This window comes from Gavialis gangeticus, unplaced genomic scaffold (genome assembly GCF_001723915.1).
Source record: "Gavialis gangeticus isolate Ggan-Ray unplaced genomic scaffold, GavGan_comp1, whole genome shotgun sequence".
Lineage (NCBI taxonomy): Eukaryota > Metazoa > Chordata > Crocodylia > Gavialidae > Gavialis > Gavialis gangeticus.
The window spans coordinates 13536873-13553987 of record NW_017729033.1 but is presented as its reverse complement, the minus strand read 5'-3'; the positions used below and the strand labels follow the sequence as shown (position 1 = coordinate 13553987).

Below are 17115 nucleotides of genomic sequence, written 5' to 3'. Positions count from 1 at the left end.
GATGTGGAGAAGCTTGAGAGAGTCCAAAGGAGAGCCACATGCATGATCAGAGGTCAGGAAAACAGACTTTATGTTGAGAGGGTGAGAGCTGTGGGACTCTTTAGCCTGGAAAAGCGCAGGGGTGATCTGATGGCTGCCTATAAGTTTATCAGGGGTGACCACCAGGATCTGGGAGAACATCTGTTTACCAGAGCGCCCCAAGGGATGACAAGGGTGAATGGTCACAAACTCCTCCAAGACTGTTTCAGGCTGGATATAAGGAAGAACTTTACTGTCCGAGCCAAGGTCTGGAATAGCCTGCCACCGGAGGCAGTTCAAGCACCTACTTTGAATGCCTTCAAGAGAAATTTGGATGTTTATCTTGCTGGGATCCTATGACCCCTGATGACTTCTTGCCCCTGGGGCAGGGGACTGGACTCAAAGATCTTCCAAGGTCCCTTCCAGCCCTAATGTCTATGAAATCTATGAGGTGCAGAAAGGGATCTTGGAGTTGTAGTCGACTCCAAAATGAACGAGTCACCAATGTGATGAAATAATAAGTTAAGCTAATTGGGCTCTTTCTTCCATAACTAGGTGCATCACAAACAGGTATAGGGAGGTGATACTTCCCCTCTATGTGCCATTGGTCAGGCCACAGTGGAGTGCTGTGTCTGGTTTTGGGTACTGCACTTCAGGAGGGATGTAGGTAAGGCTTCAGAAGAGGGCCACCCATCTGGTTAAAGGCCTACAGAAGAAGACCCTATGAGGACTGATTGAGGGACCTGAACCTCTTCAGCATCTGCAAGAGAAGGCTGAGAGGTGATCTTGTAGCTGTCTACAAACTCATTGGACATCAGGAAAAAATTCTTTACCATGAAGGTTGCCAAAATATGGAATGTGTTTTCAAGGGAGGTGGTGCTGTCCCCTTCCTTGGAGGTATTAAAGAGGAGATTGGACAAACACCTGGCTGGGGTCATCTGACCCCAGCACTCTTTCCTGCCCAGGTCAGGGGGTCGGATTCTATCTAATAGGTCCCTTCCAACCCTGAAATCTGTGAAGTCTATACATATATGTGAAATATTAGTGGTTTGAATTTCTTTGGGGATCTAGAACATATTCTAGCATACCTGCCCTAGCAAACAGCACATCTCTAAACAGCATGTTAGATCCTTTTTCCTGAGACTATTCTCTAATATTCTGTCTTCCTGAGTCTAGGGAGAACAACAATGCTGAAAGGATTTTTAACCTGATGCCAGAGAGAAATGCACACTCCTACTGCACAATGATCAGAGGAATGGTGAAGGTACAGTTACAGTATCCAGAGGAGGGCAGTTTTGGTTTGGCTTCCCCTCCCCTTGTTTCCCTATAGTGATCTCTTAAATACTTCTCTCCTCAGCACGGGGCTCATGAGAAGGCTTTTGACATGTATACAGACTTGCTGAATGAAAGGCACAGGGGTGAGTCTACCTCTGTCATGTTTTTCTGTAAAAGATGGCAGAGTGATGTTGGTCTTTATCTACTGTTACTTTTAATCCAGGCTTCTGGAATATTTTTTTTCATGGCTGTGATGATTGGCGCAGGGGTACGGACCTCAGCTAGATCATGGGAGCTGAATGTGAACTCTGGTCTTTTCATTGTGGCTGACGTGTGGTTGGCTGCCTGGAAACAAGTTCACATGAGAATTCTGCCTGACACTGAGCCATATTAGAATAAGTGGCACTGCTATGTACAGAATATATTCCTCTGTAAAAAATTTAACCATTTCCTCATTAAATGAACTGTCTGAAATTTTCCAGCCGATGTAAACGCCTTCAACGCACTAATCTTAGCAGCCACAAGAATGAGAGAAAAATACTTTGAAAAATGGAGAGTTATTAAGGTAAGGAGATGGAGAATACAAGGCTGCTTTTTTTTTTTTTTGTGGTGTAAACAGAAGTGTTGATTCTGATTAAAGCTAGAAATCAAGACTTTATAACAAGGTCTTAATTTGCTTAATGATCACATAGGCTAAGCAAAGGGGTTAAGAAAGCCCAGGGCAAAATTACTTAAATCTTTGCAGGTTTTTCTAAGCTGCATAGATTGAACCAGTAACAAACTGAACCAATGTTCACTGTCTGGGCGGCCAAGATGGGCAGAAGCCTGCAATGGCTCAGGCCAGGAGCCTGGGGGCGCTCCTAAGGCTGCCAGACCCAGCACTGCAATAGCCCAGGCTTGATTATCTGATGGCTTAACCTTCCACCACTGATTAAGAGATGAGGATGTATGTCTGGCAGCCAGTATCTCCCCAGCTCCTGCTTTGGGTTGGGGGAATGCACACACAAGCAGGCACCGGCTCCTGCAGCTGTGGTCTGGGCAGCATGGGGAAATCCCCCACTGAGGAACCCTGCCCCCCCTTTCCAAGCCCAGAGCTGGGCTGAGATTGCCCCAGCTCCACCCCTTCCTCAGCCTCTGCCTTAGGGGGTGGGAATGCACCCCCCCGCTCACCCAGCTGGGATCTGCTCAGGGTGGTGGTAGGGAGCTCCCCGGGTGTGGGGGGACAGACTTTTTTTCACACCCCTGCACCTGTGAGTCTGGCTTGGATTGTCCCAGCCCTGCCTACTCCTTTGCTATCAGTTTCTGAGGGGTGGGATGGGGGCTGGGACTTGAGGCAGGGGTGAGGCTGTGGGCATCTCATCTTGGCTCCCAGCTGCAAGGGAAGTGGGCACTGGGGAGCAAAGGCTTATTACCAAAGCTCTGAGACAGCTGGGGGCAGGGCCAGCCCTGCTCCACTGGAGCAGATGGCACAGCCCATGGCTGCAAAGCATCTTGGGGCGCTGGGGGACGGACTTAACTTTTATCGGGATGGGTTCTGGGATGGAAGTTCCATAACCCAGTTTGACTTAAACGGTTAAGTCTTGTGAAGAAATCGTCCTTTTCGTCTGCCTCCCTGCTCTGAGTCTGCCCAGCCCCTCTTTCAAACTCTGGCTGCTAGATCCACGTGGTCAAGCTGGGTGACTAGGTTATGAAAATTCCATAGGAAGGGAGGGGGAGCTTGCTTTTCCTTTGTCCTGAGCTTTTCCTGCCAAACAACTTGGTGACCTAGTCTCTCTACCTGAGGATTGGTCTGCCTCCAATACTGCCTGTTTTGGGTTGGGACTTAATGATGAAGTCACAAAAGTTTTAAAAAGGGGTCACTCCATTTTGGGAGGTTAGACATCTTATGGGATACTGAAGCAAGCAAAAAGCCTCCAGAGCTCCATCAGACTGGATGAATTTGGAAGTAACTTACTTGAAATTTAGCCAGTAATTTAGGATGAAGTAATCTAGACGCACATCAAAAGGCCAACAAGCCTATTCTGTTTTGCTCAAGATGTTTTTCTTTTCTTTGGATATTTCTCTGTTTTATATGTTTTACCCAGGCTCTCCCTCTTTGATCAGTAAAGCCATCTGTTATAGCATACCATGCTGTAGATGCTTATGAGGGTGAGACTAGCCTTTAAAGCCCCCTTCGCTCAGCTGCTAATGTGCGTGTGGCTCTTTACTTCTGTACAAAAAGCTACTTGTGAATACTTTATGCTAAAAGAAGCACCCTGAGATACCATGGTGGGCTAAGCACCCCCAAGGTCTGCAGGGTCTGTGTACCCCGGGCTGCACAGAGCCCTAACAAAGACCAGGGCCCAGGTGGTGGTGGTGGTGGCAGTTACCCCAGGCTTGTGGGTGTGTTCCAGGAAGGGGGTTGGTCAGACATTGGTGCCCCAGGGGAGACATCCAAAGCTTGGTTTTTGGTCAGGCATAGTGAGGCAGGTGACTCAGTGCAGGAGCACCCCCTACTGGCCTGCCACAAGTCTCATGCTATATCTATCCAGGCGTATCTTAAATTGCTTTTGGCCATTTCAAAAGCAGTGTATGTGCACTGAACTTCTGTTATGTTACAGGTTTAAACTGGTTTCTGATCACTTAAACTGGTTTATGTATAAATTCTGTCCCTAGCCATAGGAAGTAGTCCCAATTTAAATGCAAACATTTGCTTTTGTGGAAGAGTAGCAAAAAAACAATAGTTTAATATTACTTTGCAAGGGATTGCCCTGCATGGACACGAACAAAAGTTCAGAAGTAGGTGGTTAGCAGAATGGGTATGGAATTGAGCTGGGAAACGAAAGCATTTTTCTTCCCTTTTTATTTATTTAAAGAAATTTGTGTTCATGAAAGTTATGTAGGGAGTTGGGGCAATACAGAAGAGCCTTGACAAGAAAGACCAGAAGGAAAATTGGAAACTTTGCCATTGGTGTCCATTATGTGGGTATATTCACTAAGAAAACATACAGCCGCTCTACGTGTAAATATAGAAAGCCAGCAGTTACCTGCTGGCATTGGAGCAACAGGATAAAAGATGGCAGAAACGCATCTACAGTGATACAGAAATGCTAACTTGTGAGCAGTAAAAGTGTGGTGATCCTGTGAGTTGGGGTGTATTTCTTTGTTTTTGTTCAGGACCTGCTGAATTGCATGGCTCAACAGAATGTGCAACCCAACGTGTTAACGTTCAATAATGTACTGAAAAGTCTGAAATATTGTGGTGGCATAGGAAGGGGTGCTTCCTCACACGTACTGAATGAAATGAAAGCAATTAATATAGGTAAGAGAATCCCAAATCTACTTATTTTTAATGTTACTTCCAAAATAGCTACTTTTGCTTAACATGAAGGGAAGAATAAAAGAAAGCTCAATTCTGATATGTTGTTTTAAGATCTGTAGACAAAAGTGCATGATGGAGGACAGTACCTCCCCTTTTTACAAATGAGGCATGAAGGGCGAAGTGTGTTAGCCAAGGTCACCCAGCAGATCAGTGCTAGAGCACTGAATTTGAACCCTGATATCAGATTCCCAGCCCAGTTTCAATTCCTGTTTCCAAAGGACACTTTAATTGATGCCGTGATAGAAATTAATGCTTCAGAGACTTTATCTATGAACAGACATTGAGCATTTAGAATGGAAACACTGTGTGACTTGTACAAGGTAAACGTTGGTTACATCTGTGCAATATAGTTGGTATAATTATACCATTTAGGCTGAAATTCTTTAGGGAGAGGGAGAACTTCAGACCGTCTCTGTGTGCCTGTATGTACATAAAATACTTAGCATGCTGAGACTTACCTCAGCTGTGGCCTTTGCAATGCTATCATATTTCTTTTCTCTTGGATGCAAGAACATCTTGCATTCAAAAGCTTGTCTAACTCTATCCCAACTATGCAGTTGGTCCAGGAAAAGATACGACCCAAAGAGAACCTTGTCTCTACCATAATGCTAACAATAATTTGGGCGGGGGACGGTTCAGTTACCTTCAGTTAGTATTTCCTGCTGTTCAGGCATCCATTTGTGTTTTTTGTACGTGAATTAATTTATAAAAGTCATTTTTGGTTTCACATGTTAGATGATATCTTGCCAAGTTGCTCCTGTCAAACCAGATACTGCTTTATTGAGATTCACTTACCACCTCAAAAGAGGCTGAGGCAAAAGTTCAAAAAATAATTACATGGCTGATTAGAGGTCTGGGGGGAAATCTGCCTCATATTTTAGACATTTTAGAAGCTGAATCTATTTAACTTACCTGGGAAAATTTTGAGTGGTTTGTTCATGGTCCGCCCATGGGAAAGATTTAAAAAACTACTTAGGAAGTAACTCTTCACTTATACTTTAGAGTTCAGTTGTAAAGCCTTGCCTACCTCTGACTTCTGTGTGTCTGCATTTCAGAACCCAGCCTTGCAACATATAAGCATATCCTTGACATATTTGGTATGTATAATAAATAAGCTTGTACTATGCCTATTGGATATGTGCTCCAAGCACTTCAAGCTATTTACAGTGCTATTTGAAAGAGTATAGTGCTGCCCAATTGCTTTTTAGTGAGAAAATAGCTCTCTAGCAAAAGCTAACCCATTTGGTAGAAAAGGGACAATTCCTTCTGGCTGGAGAATTTCTTTCCCTTTCCCCAAAAGATTCCCTTTCTTTTTCATACAGAATACCACATGTATTTGACTAAGCCAACACAACTTGCTTTTCTGTGGAGTCAGATATGCTGTTTGACAAGGGCTTTCCATTAGCTGTTACATGAATGATTAGAGGTCTAGGGGAAAATCTGTCTTAGAGATTTAAGAAGCTGCATCTATTTGCCTTATCTGAGAAGATGTTGAGGTGGTTTGTTATACACCATGGAGAAACTAGACGGAGGGGATCTGCACCTCCTGGTAGTGTGCTGCTTATGATGCTGTCCTGCAGCATGGCTGGAGAAAGGCCTAGCCAGTGGGATTCGCCACACATGCTGCAGTTGTCGATTCTTGGGTGCAGAGGAGAAAGGAACAGCAGTTATGCTGTAAGCCATGAGATGTAACAGCCACATTAGCGTGTGATCTAGGTGTCTGGACTTTGTTGTTGTCTTGCACTGTTGGCTTTTGCAGTGAGCCCACTCTCTTACCAGCTTGTTCGCTTGGTCTTAGAGTAGGGATCTCAAAATGTCTTGCAGACCCTGAAGATCTTCTATCCCATTGCATAAATCCAGTGCAAGATGGGCAGCTTTTAACATAAGCAAAACTATAGCTGATTTGGAGTGGCAAAACAATGGTGGGAAGGAGAAATGGGAACAATGTTGCTTGAGCTGTCTCTGGAATCTTCTGGCTGCCTGCTGCACCTCCTGTAAACCCATGCAGTAGGGCTAATTTCTAATGTGTGTTGTTTGTCGTGCAGATGCATTTCCACAAGGCGTAGGAGAAGTCATTGTAGATGTGCTGAATGAAGTTGAAAAGAAGAGTTTTGTTCTTCAGGACCCAGATGATCGTATGTACTTCAGTGTATCTAACAAACTGGCATGAAATACGTGAGCACATTGCCCAGCAGGAAGAAGCTGAGCTGCCAGCTTGCTGGTTTTTTGCCATCCCTGCCCAAACAGTCCTGATTTCTGAAAAAGACCACAAAACCCAGTGTAACATGAAGGGCTTCATATTACTGACAGAACAGTCCCTTCTATGGAGGACACTGTCTATCAGAGCACAAGGTTGAGGCAGCATTACAGACATCATCAGCGTGGTGGGATTTGCTGATGAACATCTGCCAGCATCTCCAGAAAGCCCCTGGAGATAGGTTTAGACTGCAGTGTTGAATGTCTGGTTGTTCTGAACTCTTCCTAGTCCTGTCCTGGTAATGATATGAAACTTTGTGTTGGAAAAAGTACACATCAGAAAACTAATCTCAGCTAGATGGAGAAGGAAGGTTCAGAATGTCTGGCATGATTTTATCATTATTCCCTGACCAAATGGGATCAGTGTTGTCCAGCATAGTACATGTACTTCAAATGAACAGACTTCTACACTGTGCTTCTCAGTCTGATTTTTTTGGAAGTAAAGAAACTCATACTTTCCCTGAGCATGGCTGTTTTTGACCACAGATTATCAGGTGTTGAATTTCCATAGTCTTCCAGGTCTACTCTGCTACAAAGTTTCTTCACCCTTAAAAACTAATATTTAAAGGGCTTGTCTGCTGCACTGCCTCATCTTAGTCCCTATGAATATTTTACATTAAAGTTTTTATCCTGCTTATTCCTTCACATACTTTGGCCACAGGGGTCTCTTCCAGCTGAGCTTGGTACCCCTTCATTCATGCTGTCCCAGGAACTAAGGGCCTCAGTCTCATTCACAACTGTGGCATCTTGGTGCATTCTGACTTGGCAGTCAGGACACTTATTGCTGATTCTTTCTTGCTTTTGACACTAGTCTGATGCGAGTGCAAGGCATCAGACACCACATGAGACAGACTGGATGAAGTGCTGGTAACAAGCAAACACTCCCTGGCAGAACAGAAGCTCTCATTTTGCAGACTCTTATGTGCTGTGCACAGGCTCCTTTAGATTTCCAGTAAAGGGGTCACTTTTGAATGCAGTAATGATGATTGACGCAGGGGTACAGACCTCAGCTGAATCATGGGAGCTGAGCGTAAATGTTTCTCTCCTACACATGGTAGAAAATGGAGAATGTTTACATGAGACTTGTGCCTAAGTCTGAGCTGCTTTAATCTAAAACAAACACACGCAGGTAGGATTTCTGTTAGTCTTTGGAGACTTCCAGTCACTCGTCTGGTTTTAGCACTTTCAACAAAATTGAACCTTGTTCCTTTTCCTTCATTGCAGGCTAAAACCCAGGCCAGTCGGTGTCAGGTGTTCACCACAAATTCTTGATTTGTCCTAAAGGGCTTTGCAGAGATATGTTTGTTCTAACCATTTAAAGAGCAAAATAGTGTCTGTCTGGCTTAAAGACCTTTCAAGTGCCTGGAAAATGGTGTTTTCCCAGTGTGGTCTTAGTTGAATTGCATTTAAGTTCTTAGATTATTTATACTGCCTGTAGGCAAACATTATTTCAACCTCTATTGTAACAGCATCTCCTACTCTAAACCTGCTTTCAGAAACTTCTAGGAAGACTTCTGCAGCCCAAGCTGTAGTAAGTTACTGACCCTGACCGCTTGCTTTTCACCATGGTCCTGCCTGTTGTGGCTTCTTTGTCTGTTGGGGTGGAAGGAAGTAGGTTTCCTTGGTATTTTAGGAGTCTTACTGATGTGCTAGGTACACTTTTCTACAATTCATGTAGCACAGGGAAGAGCTTCTCCTTATGCAGGTGCATCTTCTTTAAGGGGCATGAGAGGGGAAGTAAGTAGTTCTGAGTGATAAACTACTGTTTTGAAGAAAACAGCTTTCATAAAGCTTTCCTGATCTTGAATCTGCAGTTCTCTCCATAGATCTGTCCCTAAAAACTGTGGTCATATGGCATCTAGGATGCTGGCTACTATCAGAGGTCCTTGCAGTTAATCCTTCATGTTCTGTGAAGTTAGTGAACTAGTAAATGTCTCTCCAAAATTAAACATTTACAGATAACTTTTCTGTTTTACAGCCAAGTTCTTTAACTCAGCTATGAAAGTGGTAAGTAGCCATTGCCTGCTTTTAACATGTTTTGTAAAGACATTTAGGTACACTTTTCTATCTGCCCCCTGAATCTAGGTTGCTGTTGCCTGCGGGTATTCCAGACCTGTTCCCCAGAGCACTTCCACACTACATCCATTTTCCTTGCTTGTCTATTCTTCTCCACCAACCTCATTTACCTTCTGTAACCTTTTATCTCCTATTTCATTTATATTTCCCAATCTGAAATTCTCCATGTTAGCCAGTGAACTGGGGACACATGAACCCTATGGGCTGTGATTTGGGACAAGTCCAGCATGAGAAACTGATTTAAGAGAGGTTGTTTTTTTTTCTGGCTTGGATCTTTAGCTTCCTCATGTCCCTTCTACTCAGTTTAACACTCTTCATACCTGCTTTTGTGGTCATGTATCACCAGAACCTTAGGCAGCAGTTTGGGTGGGGAGGGATTGCCATTAAATAAAGGCAATGAGGGGTATGCATTCATGTTTTGGCTCCAGAAAAACAATTAACCCATTGCTGTGCTAAATCACACCTTGCCTTTAAACCATCCTCTGAATATCGGCTGTCACTTTTTGGGCTGCTGTTCAGAGAAAGATGTGATAGCAGTGTTGTTTCAAGGTTGTTTTTCTCCCCCCACCCCGCAGTGTGTGAATCTCAAGGATTTGAAGCTTGCATATAGAGTGCATAGGGTTTTGGAGATGGGAGGCAGCTGGAAATGTTTGCCTGTGAATGAGCAATATGTATATTGGTGAGTGCCTTCAATATATTCAAAAGTGTTGTATGTTACCAGTATTGTGGTTGCTGTTGTCCTCTTTGGGTGTTACTGATGTGCTGTCAGTGTTGAAGTCTCAGGAGCTGCAGTGTCAATGAAGTCACAACCAGGAAATTCCAGCGTGAGTCTTGTCCTAAAGAACAAACACAGATTTGAATCGGTGGCAAAGATTCAGCCAGGCTGATTGTCTACAAGCACAGCCCTAACATTTTTGATGTATTTGTTCAGTCAAGACTGGGAGTTAAGGCATTTATATCTGTGACAGGGTAATTGGAATAGTATCACACAGGCTCCTCTAGGCCACTACAAAGTTTCCCATACTTTCCAGCCTTCCTTTTATATAGTGATCAAAACAAATTATATTACATTCCATCTTAAACTGTCTTGTACCATGGGCTTGTTTCACATCCTGACCTGGGTGTTCCCTGGTTACCTAGGTATCATCCTGGTATTGAACTATCTTGCATCTTATACAGCCATCTTGCATCATCTGGCAGGAGTGCCCATCTGGGCCATGTGCCAAGTTTTACTTGCATAAATAGTTCATGCATCAGTCAGGTATGCTGGTCAGGCCAAATCTGACTAATGCTTTAGCAAAGTATTCGTGAGAGCAGTATATATTGATGATCAGCGTTCCAGTGAGGCCTGTCAAAACCGGCCCTCATTTGCTTTTGCTTTTTTTTTTTTTAAAGAATTGGCTTACTATGTTTAAGTTATTGAGGACTCAGAATCGGAGCTATATACGCAGAGGAAGACTTTCTTAAACATCAGCTAGATTGTAGCGTGTGCAAACAAGGAAATTCTTTGGCTTGTTCCCCTTTTCCTATTCTTGACTTGAGGATGCCAAGAATGTTCTATTTTTGAATTTGTTTGGCTTCCTCCTCGAGTCATTTGCTCTTGTCATTGTTTCCTCTGATATTTTTAATGCACTGTGGTTTTCAGCATCCACTGTCTTCTCCTGACAATCCTAGTACTTGACGCCAATCGTATCTGCTGTCAGTGGTCTTTTAGATAAAGAGAAGTGGCTGGAGGTCTTTGAATTTCACTGTATGGTGTTTTCTCTGGCTCTTCCATTGTTTTCCTGTAGCTCCTCCACTCTCTTCCAGCTACGATGTGTCAAATCAGAGGACTGTTGTAGTTTTCTGGTATGAACTTCAAGAAATGCTACACACTGAGATGAGATCAGTCTTATTCCTACTCTTAACTCTGTCACTTATACATTCAAAGATTGTGTTACTTTTTTGCAGCACAACTGGGAATTTGTGTTCAGTTGTCTGCCACCATGAACCTTGTATCTCTTTCAGGACTAGCGTTTCCTCCTATAGGGATGGCCTGTGTTCACGTGCGTTGATCATTCTGCCAATCTTTTTCACACGCTTTAGCAGGAGCATTCTCACGTTTGCTTCCAGATAACTAATGAAAATGTTGAATGACATCAGACTTAATACTGATCCGCGAGCGATCGAAAGACCCAGTTTCATCTGTTTCTCTTATACCCAACCAGCTTCTCATTGTCCCCAGCTTGCCAGACAGGTATTTTTTTCCGCTGCTTGTCTGTAGCGTCTTATTTCAGTAGCTTATCACATGATATCAACTAGAAGTTCTCTTTCTTTTTGAGCCCAGTTTTTTTCTTCTGCCCTGGCGGGGGGTCGGACTTGAAGATCTATAAGGTCCCTTCCGACCCTACTTTGATGATTCTGTGATTCTTTTCCGATTTACTTTTTATTTCTAAGTATTCCCTTTTCTTTACCATTGAATCAGGATGGGCTTCTAGCCTAGGCTTTCCCCTTCTGGTTGTGGAATGGTGTCATTTTGGCATGACTGGCCTCAGGTCATCCTTTGTTGGTTTATAACGAACTCCAGCATCCATGGAGTCTTCCCTCTTTGTTCAAAAATCTTTATCTGCCCTTCCTCTCAGGGATTGGTTTCTGATCCTTATAGGCTGGTAATCCCTGGAGAGTGTCTACTCTTCCTCTGCAGAGGTACTGCCAGCTTTCATGTTACGATCTGGCATAAGACATGCTACCTGATATGCCCTCTGCCCTGATGCAGCGTAACTAATTCTCCATCCTTTTAGAGCTACCTCACAGTAGGCTCTTGGAGGAGCTGGGCCTTGGAATTAAGTTGGCCAGATCCCCATTCTTCCTCACTATTCCTACTTTAGCGATTTAGCAATTCTAGCTGTAGCAGCTAAGAAATGTCTGCCAATGAGGTTCTTGGTCGGTGAATATTGGCCATAGTAGAAATAGCTGGAGAAATGTATGAGTGACCCGAAGGAAAACCTACTGCTGTAAGTTCGTTAAAGACCTCCCTGGAAATTTTATAGACTAGAATCCAGTAACAACAAAACAATACTCGTCAATAGTATGATTGGCTTGAGTCTGATTAGTCCCTAGTTTTAAGCAAACCCAGAGATATAAATTGCCGGATTTAAAGATTAAGCACTTATTGTATCAGGCTGAATTTGTTTCAGTTGCTAAACTTCGGCTTGGTCATACTCCATCCATTTATGAAAGTTTCTTCTGCAAGTGCATGGTTTCTAAATTTGGAATATTTAAACCAGTGTGCTACAAGGCAAAATAGATAACATTCACTGAGTCATGTGGGTCTTAAGACTTTGCACTCCATTTCTCACCAGTCCAACCACACCTTGAATATCAGCCCTGAACCCCCTCACATCAAAAGTATTCATTTTGTGTGGCTTAATGTCTGACGTATTACAAGTTGTGGAAATCGCTCGCTCGCTCTAAGGAATATTGCTCTGCACAGTTAGTTCTGCAGTCTCTAGTAAATCTAATTACTGAGTCATGATAATTATTGCTTTTTTCTCCCCCATTATGTACAATACAGTGCACGATTCTTAAATTTGCTGTGCATGATGGAACAATTTGATGTCTTAATGAAGTGGTATAAAGAAATGATCCCTTCGGTAAGTTATCTTAGTGGATCTGGACAGCACTGGCATGAAATGTACTAGCCAATTGCCCATTAAGAATGACCGGGGGAGGGGAGCGGGCAGGGACAGAGCCTCCCCCACCCTATCTAGGCCTGCTCCCCCTTCCCTCCTGCTGCTTGGGGTCTGGGCCTCCTCCCCCAGCCACTGCTGTGGCTGCACTGGGCCTGGGCCTGCTCACCCTCTCCTACCCCCATGTTACCTGCAGGGTGGAGGGTACCCCCCCCCCCCAATTCCATTTGCTCTGTTGCTGCTTCCAGGAAGCAGGGGAGGGGGCCAAGGCAGCTGCATTGGCCTCACTACCCCCCACTCCCAGCTCCGTCCCCTGTGTCCTCACCATCATGGTGGCGGGCCACCTTCTGTCAGTGCAAATAAAGTGTTACGGACAGACTTAGGCTTTTATAATATTAGAATTTGTGGAAGAGTGTGGCAATCATCCTGGATTAAATTACTCTCTCTCTTCAACAGCTGATGCACCCAACTGTGAAAACAATGCAGAGTATACTTCAAGCTTTGGAGGCGGCCAACCGCATGGAAATGTTCCCGCAGATCTGGGAAGGTTAGTAGGGTGGTTTTGTCTTTGTTCTGTGGTTCTTTCATTTTCTGTGGGAAAGAGTCATCTCCTTGTGTTGGGGGTGGGGGTATAGTAACACTGTTTGCGTTTGGGGAGAACCCAAGAGTTGTGCAGTAGTGGCACCGTCATGACATTATCATGACACTGATAATGTCATGCCTCATTAGTACCCGCATCGTCCAAATGCAGGCTTATCACTGTTAAAAAAGCCTCACAATGCGATGGCCAGCACTGCATTGTGGTGGCTATGGGAACAGTGAGCAACAGGGGTGGTAGGTGTTGAACTACACAACTAGAGGGAAAACATGAATGTCCTTTGAAATTTTGACAGTGGTTGGTACAGGGACGTAAAACCCAGCTGCTGGGGGGGGGGAAATTGTAACCTATATGGGCTGGGACAAGTCAGACGGTTAAGAGGAGAGCAGGATCTCAGATCTGAGCTGTTGATTTAAATATTTAAACCATTTTCCACTCTAACCCCTCAAAAGGGAAACTTGAGGAACACAGGAACTGGCTTTAACTGCAGTAAATTCCCTGAGAGGGTTTAGTGGCTAACCACTCCTTCCTTTTGTTCAGACCTCAAGCAGTCTAATCAGAGCTTCAGACGTGAGATACTGAAGCAAGTTTTGGCTATGATGACCAGGGAGGTGTACCCACAGGAGGTAAGGGCGAGCGAAGAGATGAGTGGCAAGCACCACCCTGACTTGGTAGCCAGTTGGGGTGTGAAGGATCTAACCCTGGCTGTGTAGTAGTAGACCGTGATGTGGGATCAAACTGCATCCTGATTGGTGCTAATAGACCAATAGCAAATGCTCAGTTGTTACATATGTCAGTTCTTGCAGGAGGTGGACTTTACCATGAGCTGCACCAGTCATGTGCATGGGCATACCCTGTAGCCAGGACCCCCAGCCTGGCTACATATTCAGTTAATGGCATAATAGGAACCAGCCACAAAGTTATTGCACAAAAAATGTGTTATAATTTTGAGGCTTATTTCTTGTTTTATTACACCATTAATTGCATGAATGTGTGGCCAGGTAATGAGACCTAATTAATGAGTTGAAGTGTAACACATGCCAGGGGCTTGAGTGAAGTTTAGGGGCTTATCTGCAGTGAAGAACCAGTACCACTACAGCTATACTGGCAGAGCCCTCGAGTGGAAACTGGTGCGTGCTGACAGGGTGGCTTTCCTGTCAGTGAACTGTACACAACCTCCTGAATATCTGTGAAGTTGATAAAACCCCAATTCTGATGGCAGACCCAGGGGTACTGCCCGCGTGGGGGGATTTTTGTCAGCAGGGCTGTCAGCAAGACGATTTGAGCTCCTATTTCCAGCCCTCCCATGTGATGCACCAGTGGCGTAATGGGCATACCCTGTGGCTGAGCCCCCCAGCCTGGTAAAATGGTAGTATAGAACTGGGTAAGTCCTTTTCCCTTAAAAATAGATTGCTCTGCTTGTAGGTAAACATCATGTTTGATATCAGTAGAGTCAAGTGTGGGATAAACTTGACCCAATATGAGGATTAAATACATTTTGATCAATACAATAGACACAGGGACTTCCTAGGTTATAAGCATCATCTGCTTCTTTTTCCTTTCACTGGATGAGAGAGAAGCATGACCTGTGGGTGGGTGGGAGTTTTTTGTTGTGGGTTTTTTTGTTTTTTTGTTTTTTTCATTTGGTGAGTTTTTTTTCTTCCTGAGGCAAGTGATGCTTAGGTCCTTAACTCTTACTGACTTCCAAGGGGAAGTAGCCATCTAACTGTTATTTGAGACTTGAAGTTCTCCACTGTGAATGCTTCAACTTATGCCAATAGAGATGCTTATGACACATATTTAATTGGAAGTTGTTCTCTGTGATCTCACATGGCAGCATCCTTCCTTCTTGGTTTGACTTGCAGCGATTTGCAGGTACAGTAGTATGTTAAATTGATAGCCGTCTCCTCATACATAAGAAACTATCTCATCAGCCCTAGAAAACTTTGTTGATGATTAACTAATTGAGGCATCTTTATCTTGGTGCTAATAGAACAGTCTTTTCACAGATTCAGATGATGTTTGCTAACTGTGCTGCAGAAATCAAATCTGCCTTTGAAGCTTCAGGAATATGGACAACCAGCGTTCTGGGTGACATGGCCATAGTATTCTCCAGGGCTGGAAGAACCCAAGATGCCTGGTAGGTGCAGTTGTTAAAGTCTTGTTCTACTTTCATGCTCAACTTTTTCAACTCGGGTTTGAATCCCCAAACTTGAAATAGTACCATTGCCTTTAAACTATTACAGGTGATGTGCAGGAAGTTGAGGTTTGTGCTGTATTTTTACTTAATGCTTGCATTCCTTTTTGGCACAAAGATACAGCCTTTTACTGGATACAGTGATATGCAAGTAAATAACAGCTAGTGCAGTGTTTCCCAACCAGTGTGCCACAGCACAGCACGGTACCGTCAGAAATGAACAGTGTGCTGCAGAATTTTGCCATGGCAATGACCTACAATAGTTATGCTGTTGGGAAATGCCTCAACAGGTGTGCCGCAGACATTTTTTATTAATCTAAGTGTGTGTTGGGCTGGAAAAGGTTGGGAAACACTGAGCTAGTGTACAAAATGTCTTGCATACTTGTATGTCCATGTACCTTAATGCCAGATGTGCTCAGTGCATTTGCAAGGCTAGAGTCTGTTGACATTTTATGCTTAAAAGGTTTTTCTTTCAAGACTCCTGGCATAATACATAATTTCAAGACTTCAAATGCCCAGTCCCCATATTGGGGTGTAGTCCATATGCCATTGCAGCAGTGTAAAATCTCCCATTAATTCACTTGAATCAGTAGCTTCTGGGAACAGGCAGAGAAATAGTGGGTACTTTTATATAACAGCTAAACTTCAGTAGCGTCTTATGAAGTAGGAAGCTATCTAAAAGTTCATGCCTCTGAACCAGTTACTCCAAGCCAGTAACATTTGTATATGTATTTAGCTTTGTAAGCATCCACTTGGCACACATGCCTGCAGCTATATTTTTTTCAATATGTGAACAACCAAAAAGAAGCCTGACTAATAGGGCAGTTGTAATCTGCAGATGACAGTGATTGAATATCTTAAAATATCTGCCTTTCAAGCAGAGTTTTCTCCAGATCACAGACCATACAGAAATCTGTGCTGAGGGGCCTGTTACAACTTTATTCCCAGCCTGTGTTCACCTTATGAGTCTGATCTCATTTTGTGTTTTCTCTCCCTGGTCAGGAACATGTTGGAACAGTTAGCAAAACAGAATTGCATCCCTAGGTGAGTTCATTCAATCATTGCATTTCAGGTGGTAATTTCACTTCACACGGCAGGTGCGGTGGTGTTGCATTGTGCCCCTGGAGGTAGTGACAGTCCATAGCTTGACTCTGAAGAAGCAGAGGGGTAAATGAAGCATTTGTGTAATATCTGCATTCCTTCCAGATCGGCAGCCTTCCAGTTTTGCCTCAGTGAAAACAGGTTCTCTTTCTGCCTTCAAAATATGACCAGCCTGCAAAGATTAGTTTGAGAGCAGGGCTTGAGATTTCATCTCATGGGCTCTTTAACATGGAGGTAGTTGGGGTTCTTTCCTCCCCAGTCTTGCACCAGCCTCTGAGATGTGGAGTAACAAACTGACTAGGCTTAATAATTCAGTGTGGTGCTGGAGCCATTCTTCACTGGTGATCCGGAGTGTTGCGTCAGAGTCTTTTGAGAAACTCTAGAAAGAAACATCATTGAAATGTGGGATATTTTAATTCTTAAGCAAGACTAATGTGTTTCCCACCTTGGAAATTACCTTTTTGGTTCTCAAAGTATGTGTGGTGGTAGTTGATATAAGAGTGCATTGATCAGGACAGTGTGGGACCTCAGTTCTGGCAAGTGCATCCAGCCTGCCTTCATGCCC

The 17115-nt window shown here is 43.8% G+C and overlaps 1 protein-coding gene across 1 annotated transcript in view; it reads left to right on the top strand.

Annotated features, from left to right (window-relative positions):
• Positions 1-17115, top strand: part of PTCD3 (pentatricopeptide repeat domain 3) — a gene marked incomplete at its 5' end in the record, with an annotated part of 41237 nt that overhangs the window by 21291 nt on the left and 2831 nt on the right. Inside the window, 13 exon segments of the mRNA XM_019525808.1 lie at positions 1195-1282; positions 1376-1436; positions 1776-1858; positions 4450-4594; positions 5710-5751; positions 6700-6789; positions 8889-8917; positions 9562-9665; positions 12540-12618; positions 13111-13201; positions 13793-13878; positions 15262-15392; positions 16452-16493. Coding sequence (XP_019381353.1) covers positions 1195-1282; positions 1376-1436; positions 1776-1858; positions 4450-4594; positions 5710-5751; positions 6700-6789; positions 8889-8917; positions 9562-9665; positions 12540-12618; positions 13111-13201; positions 13793-13878; positions 15262-15392; positions 16452-16493 — 1071 coding nt within the window.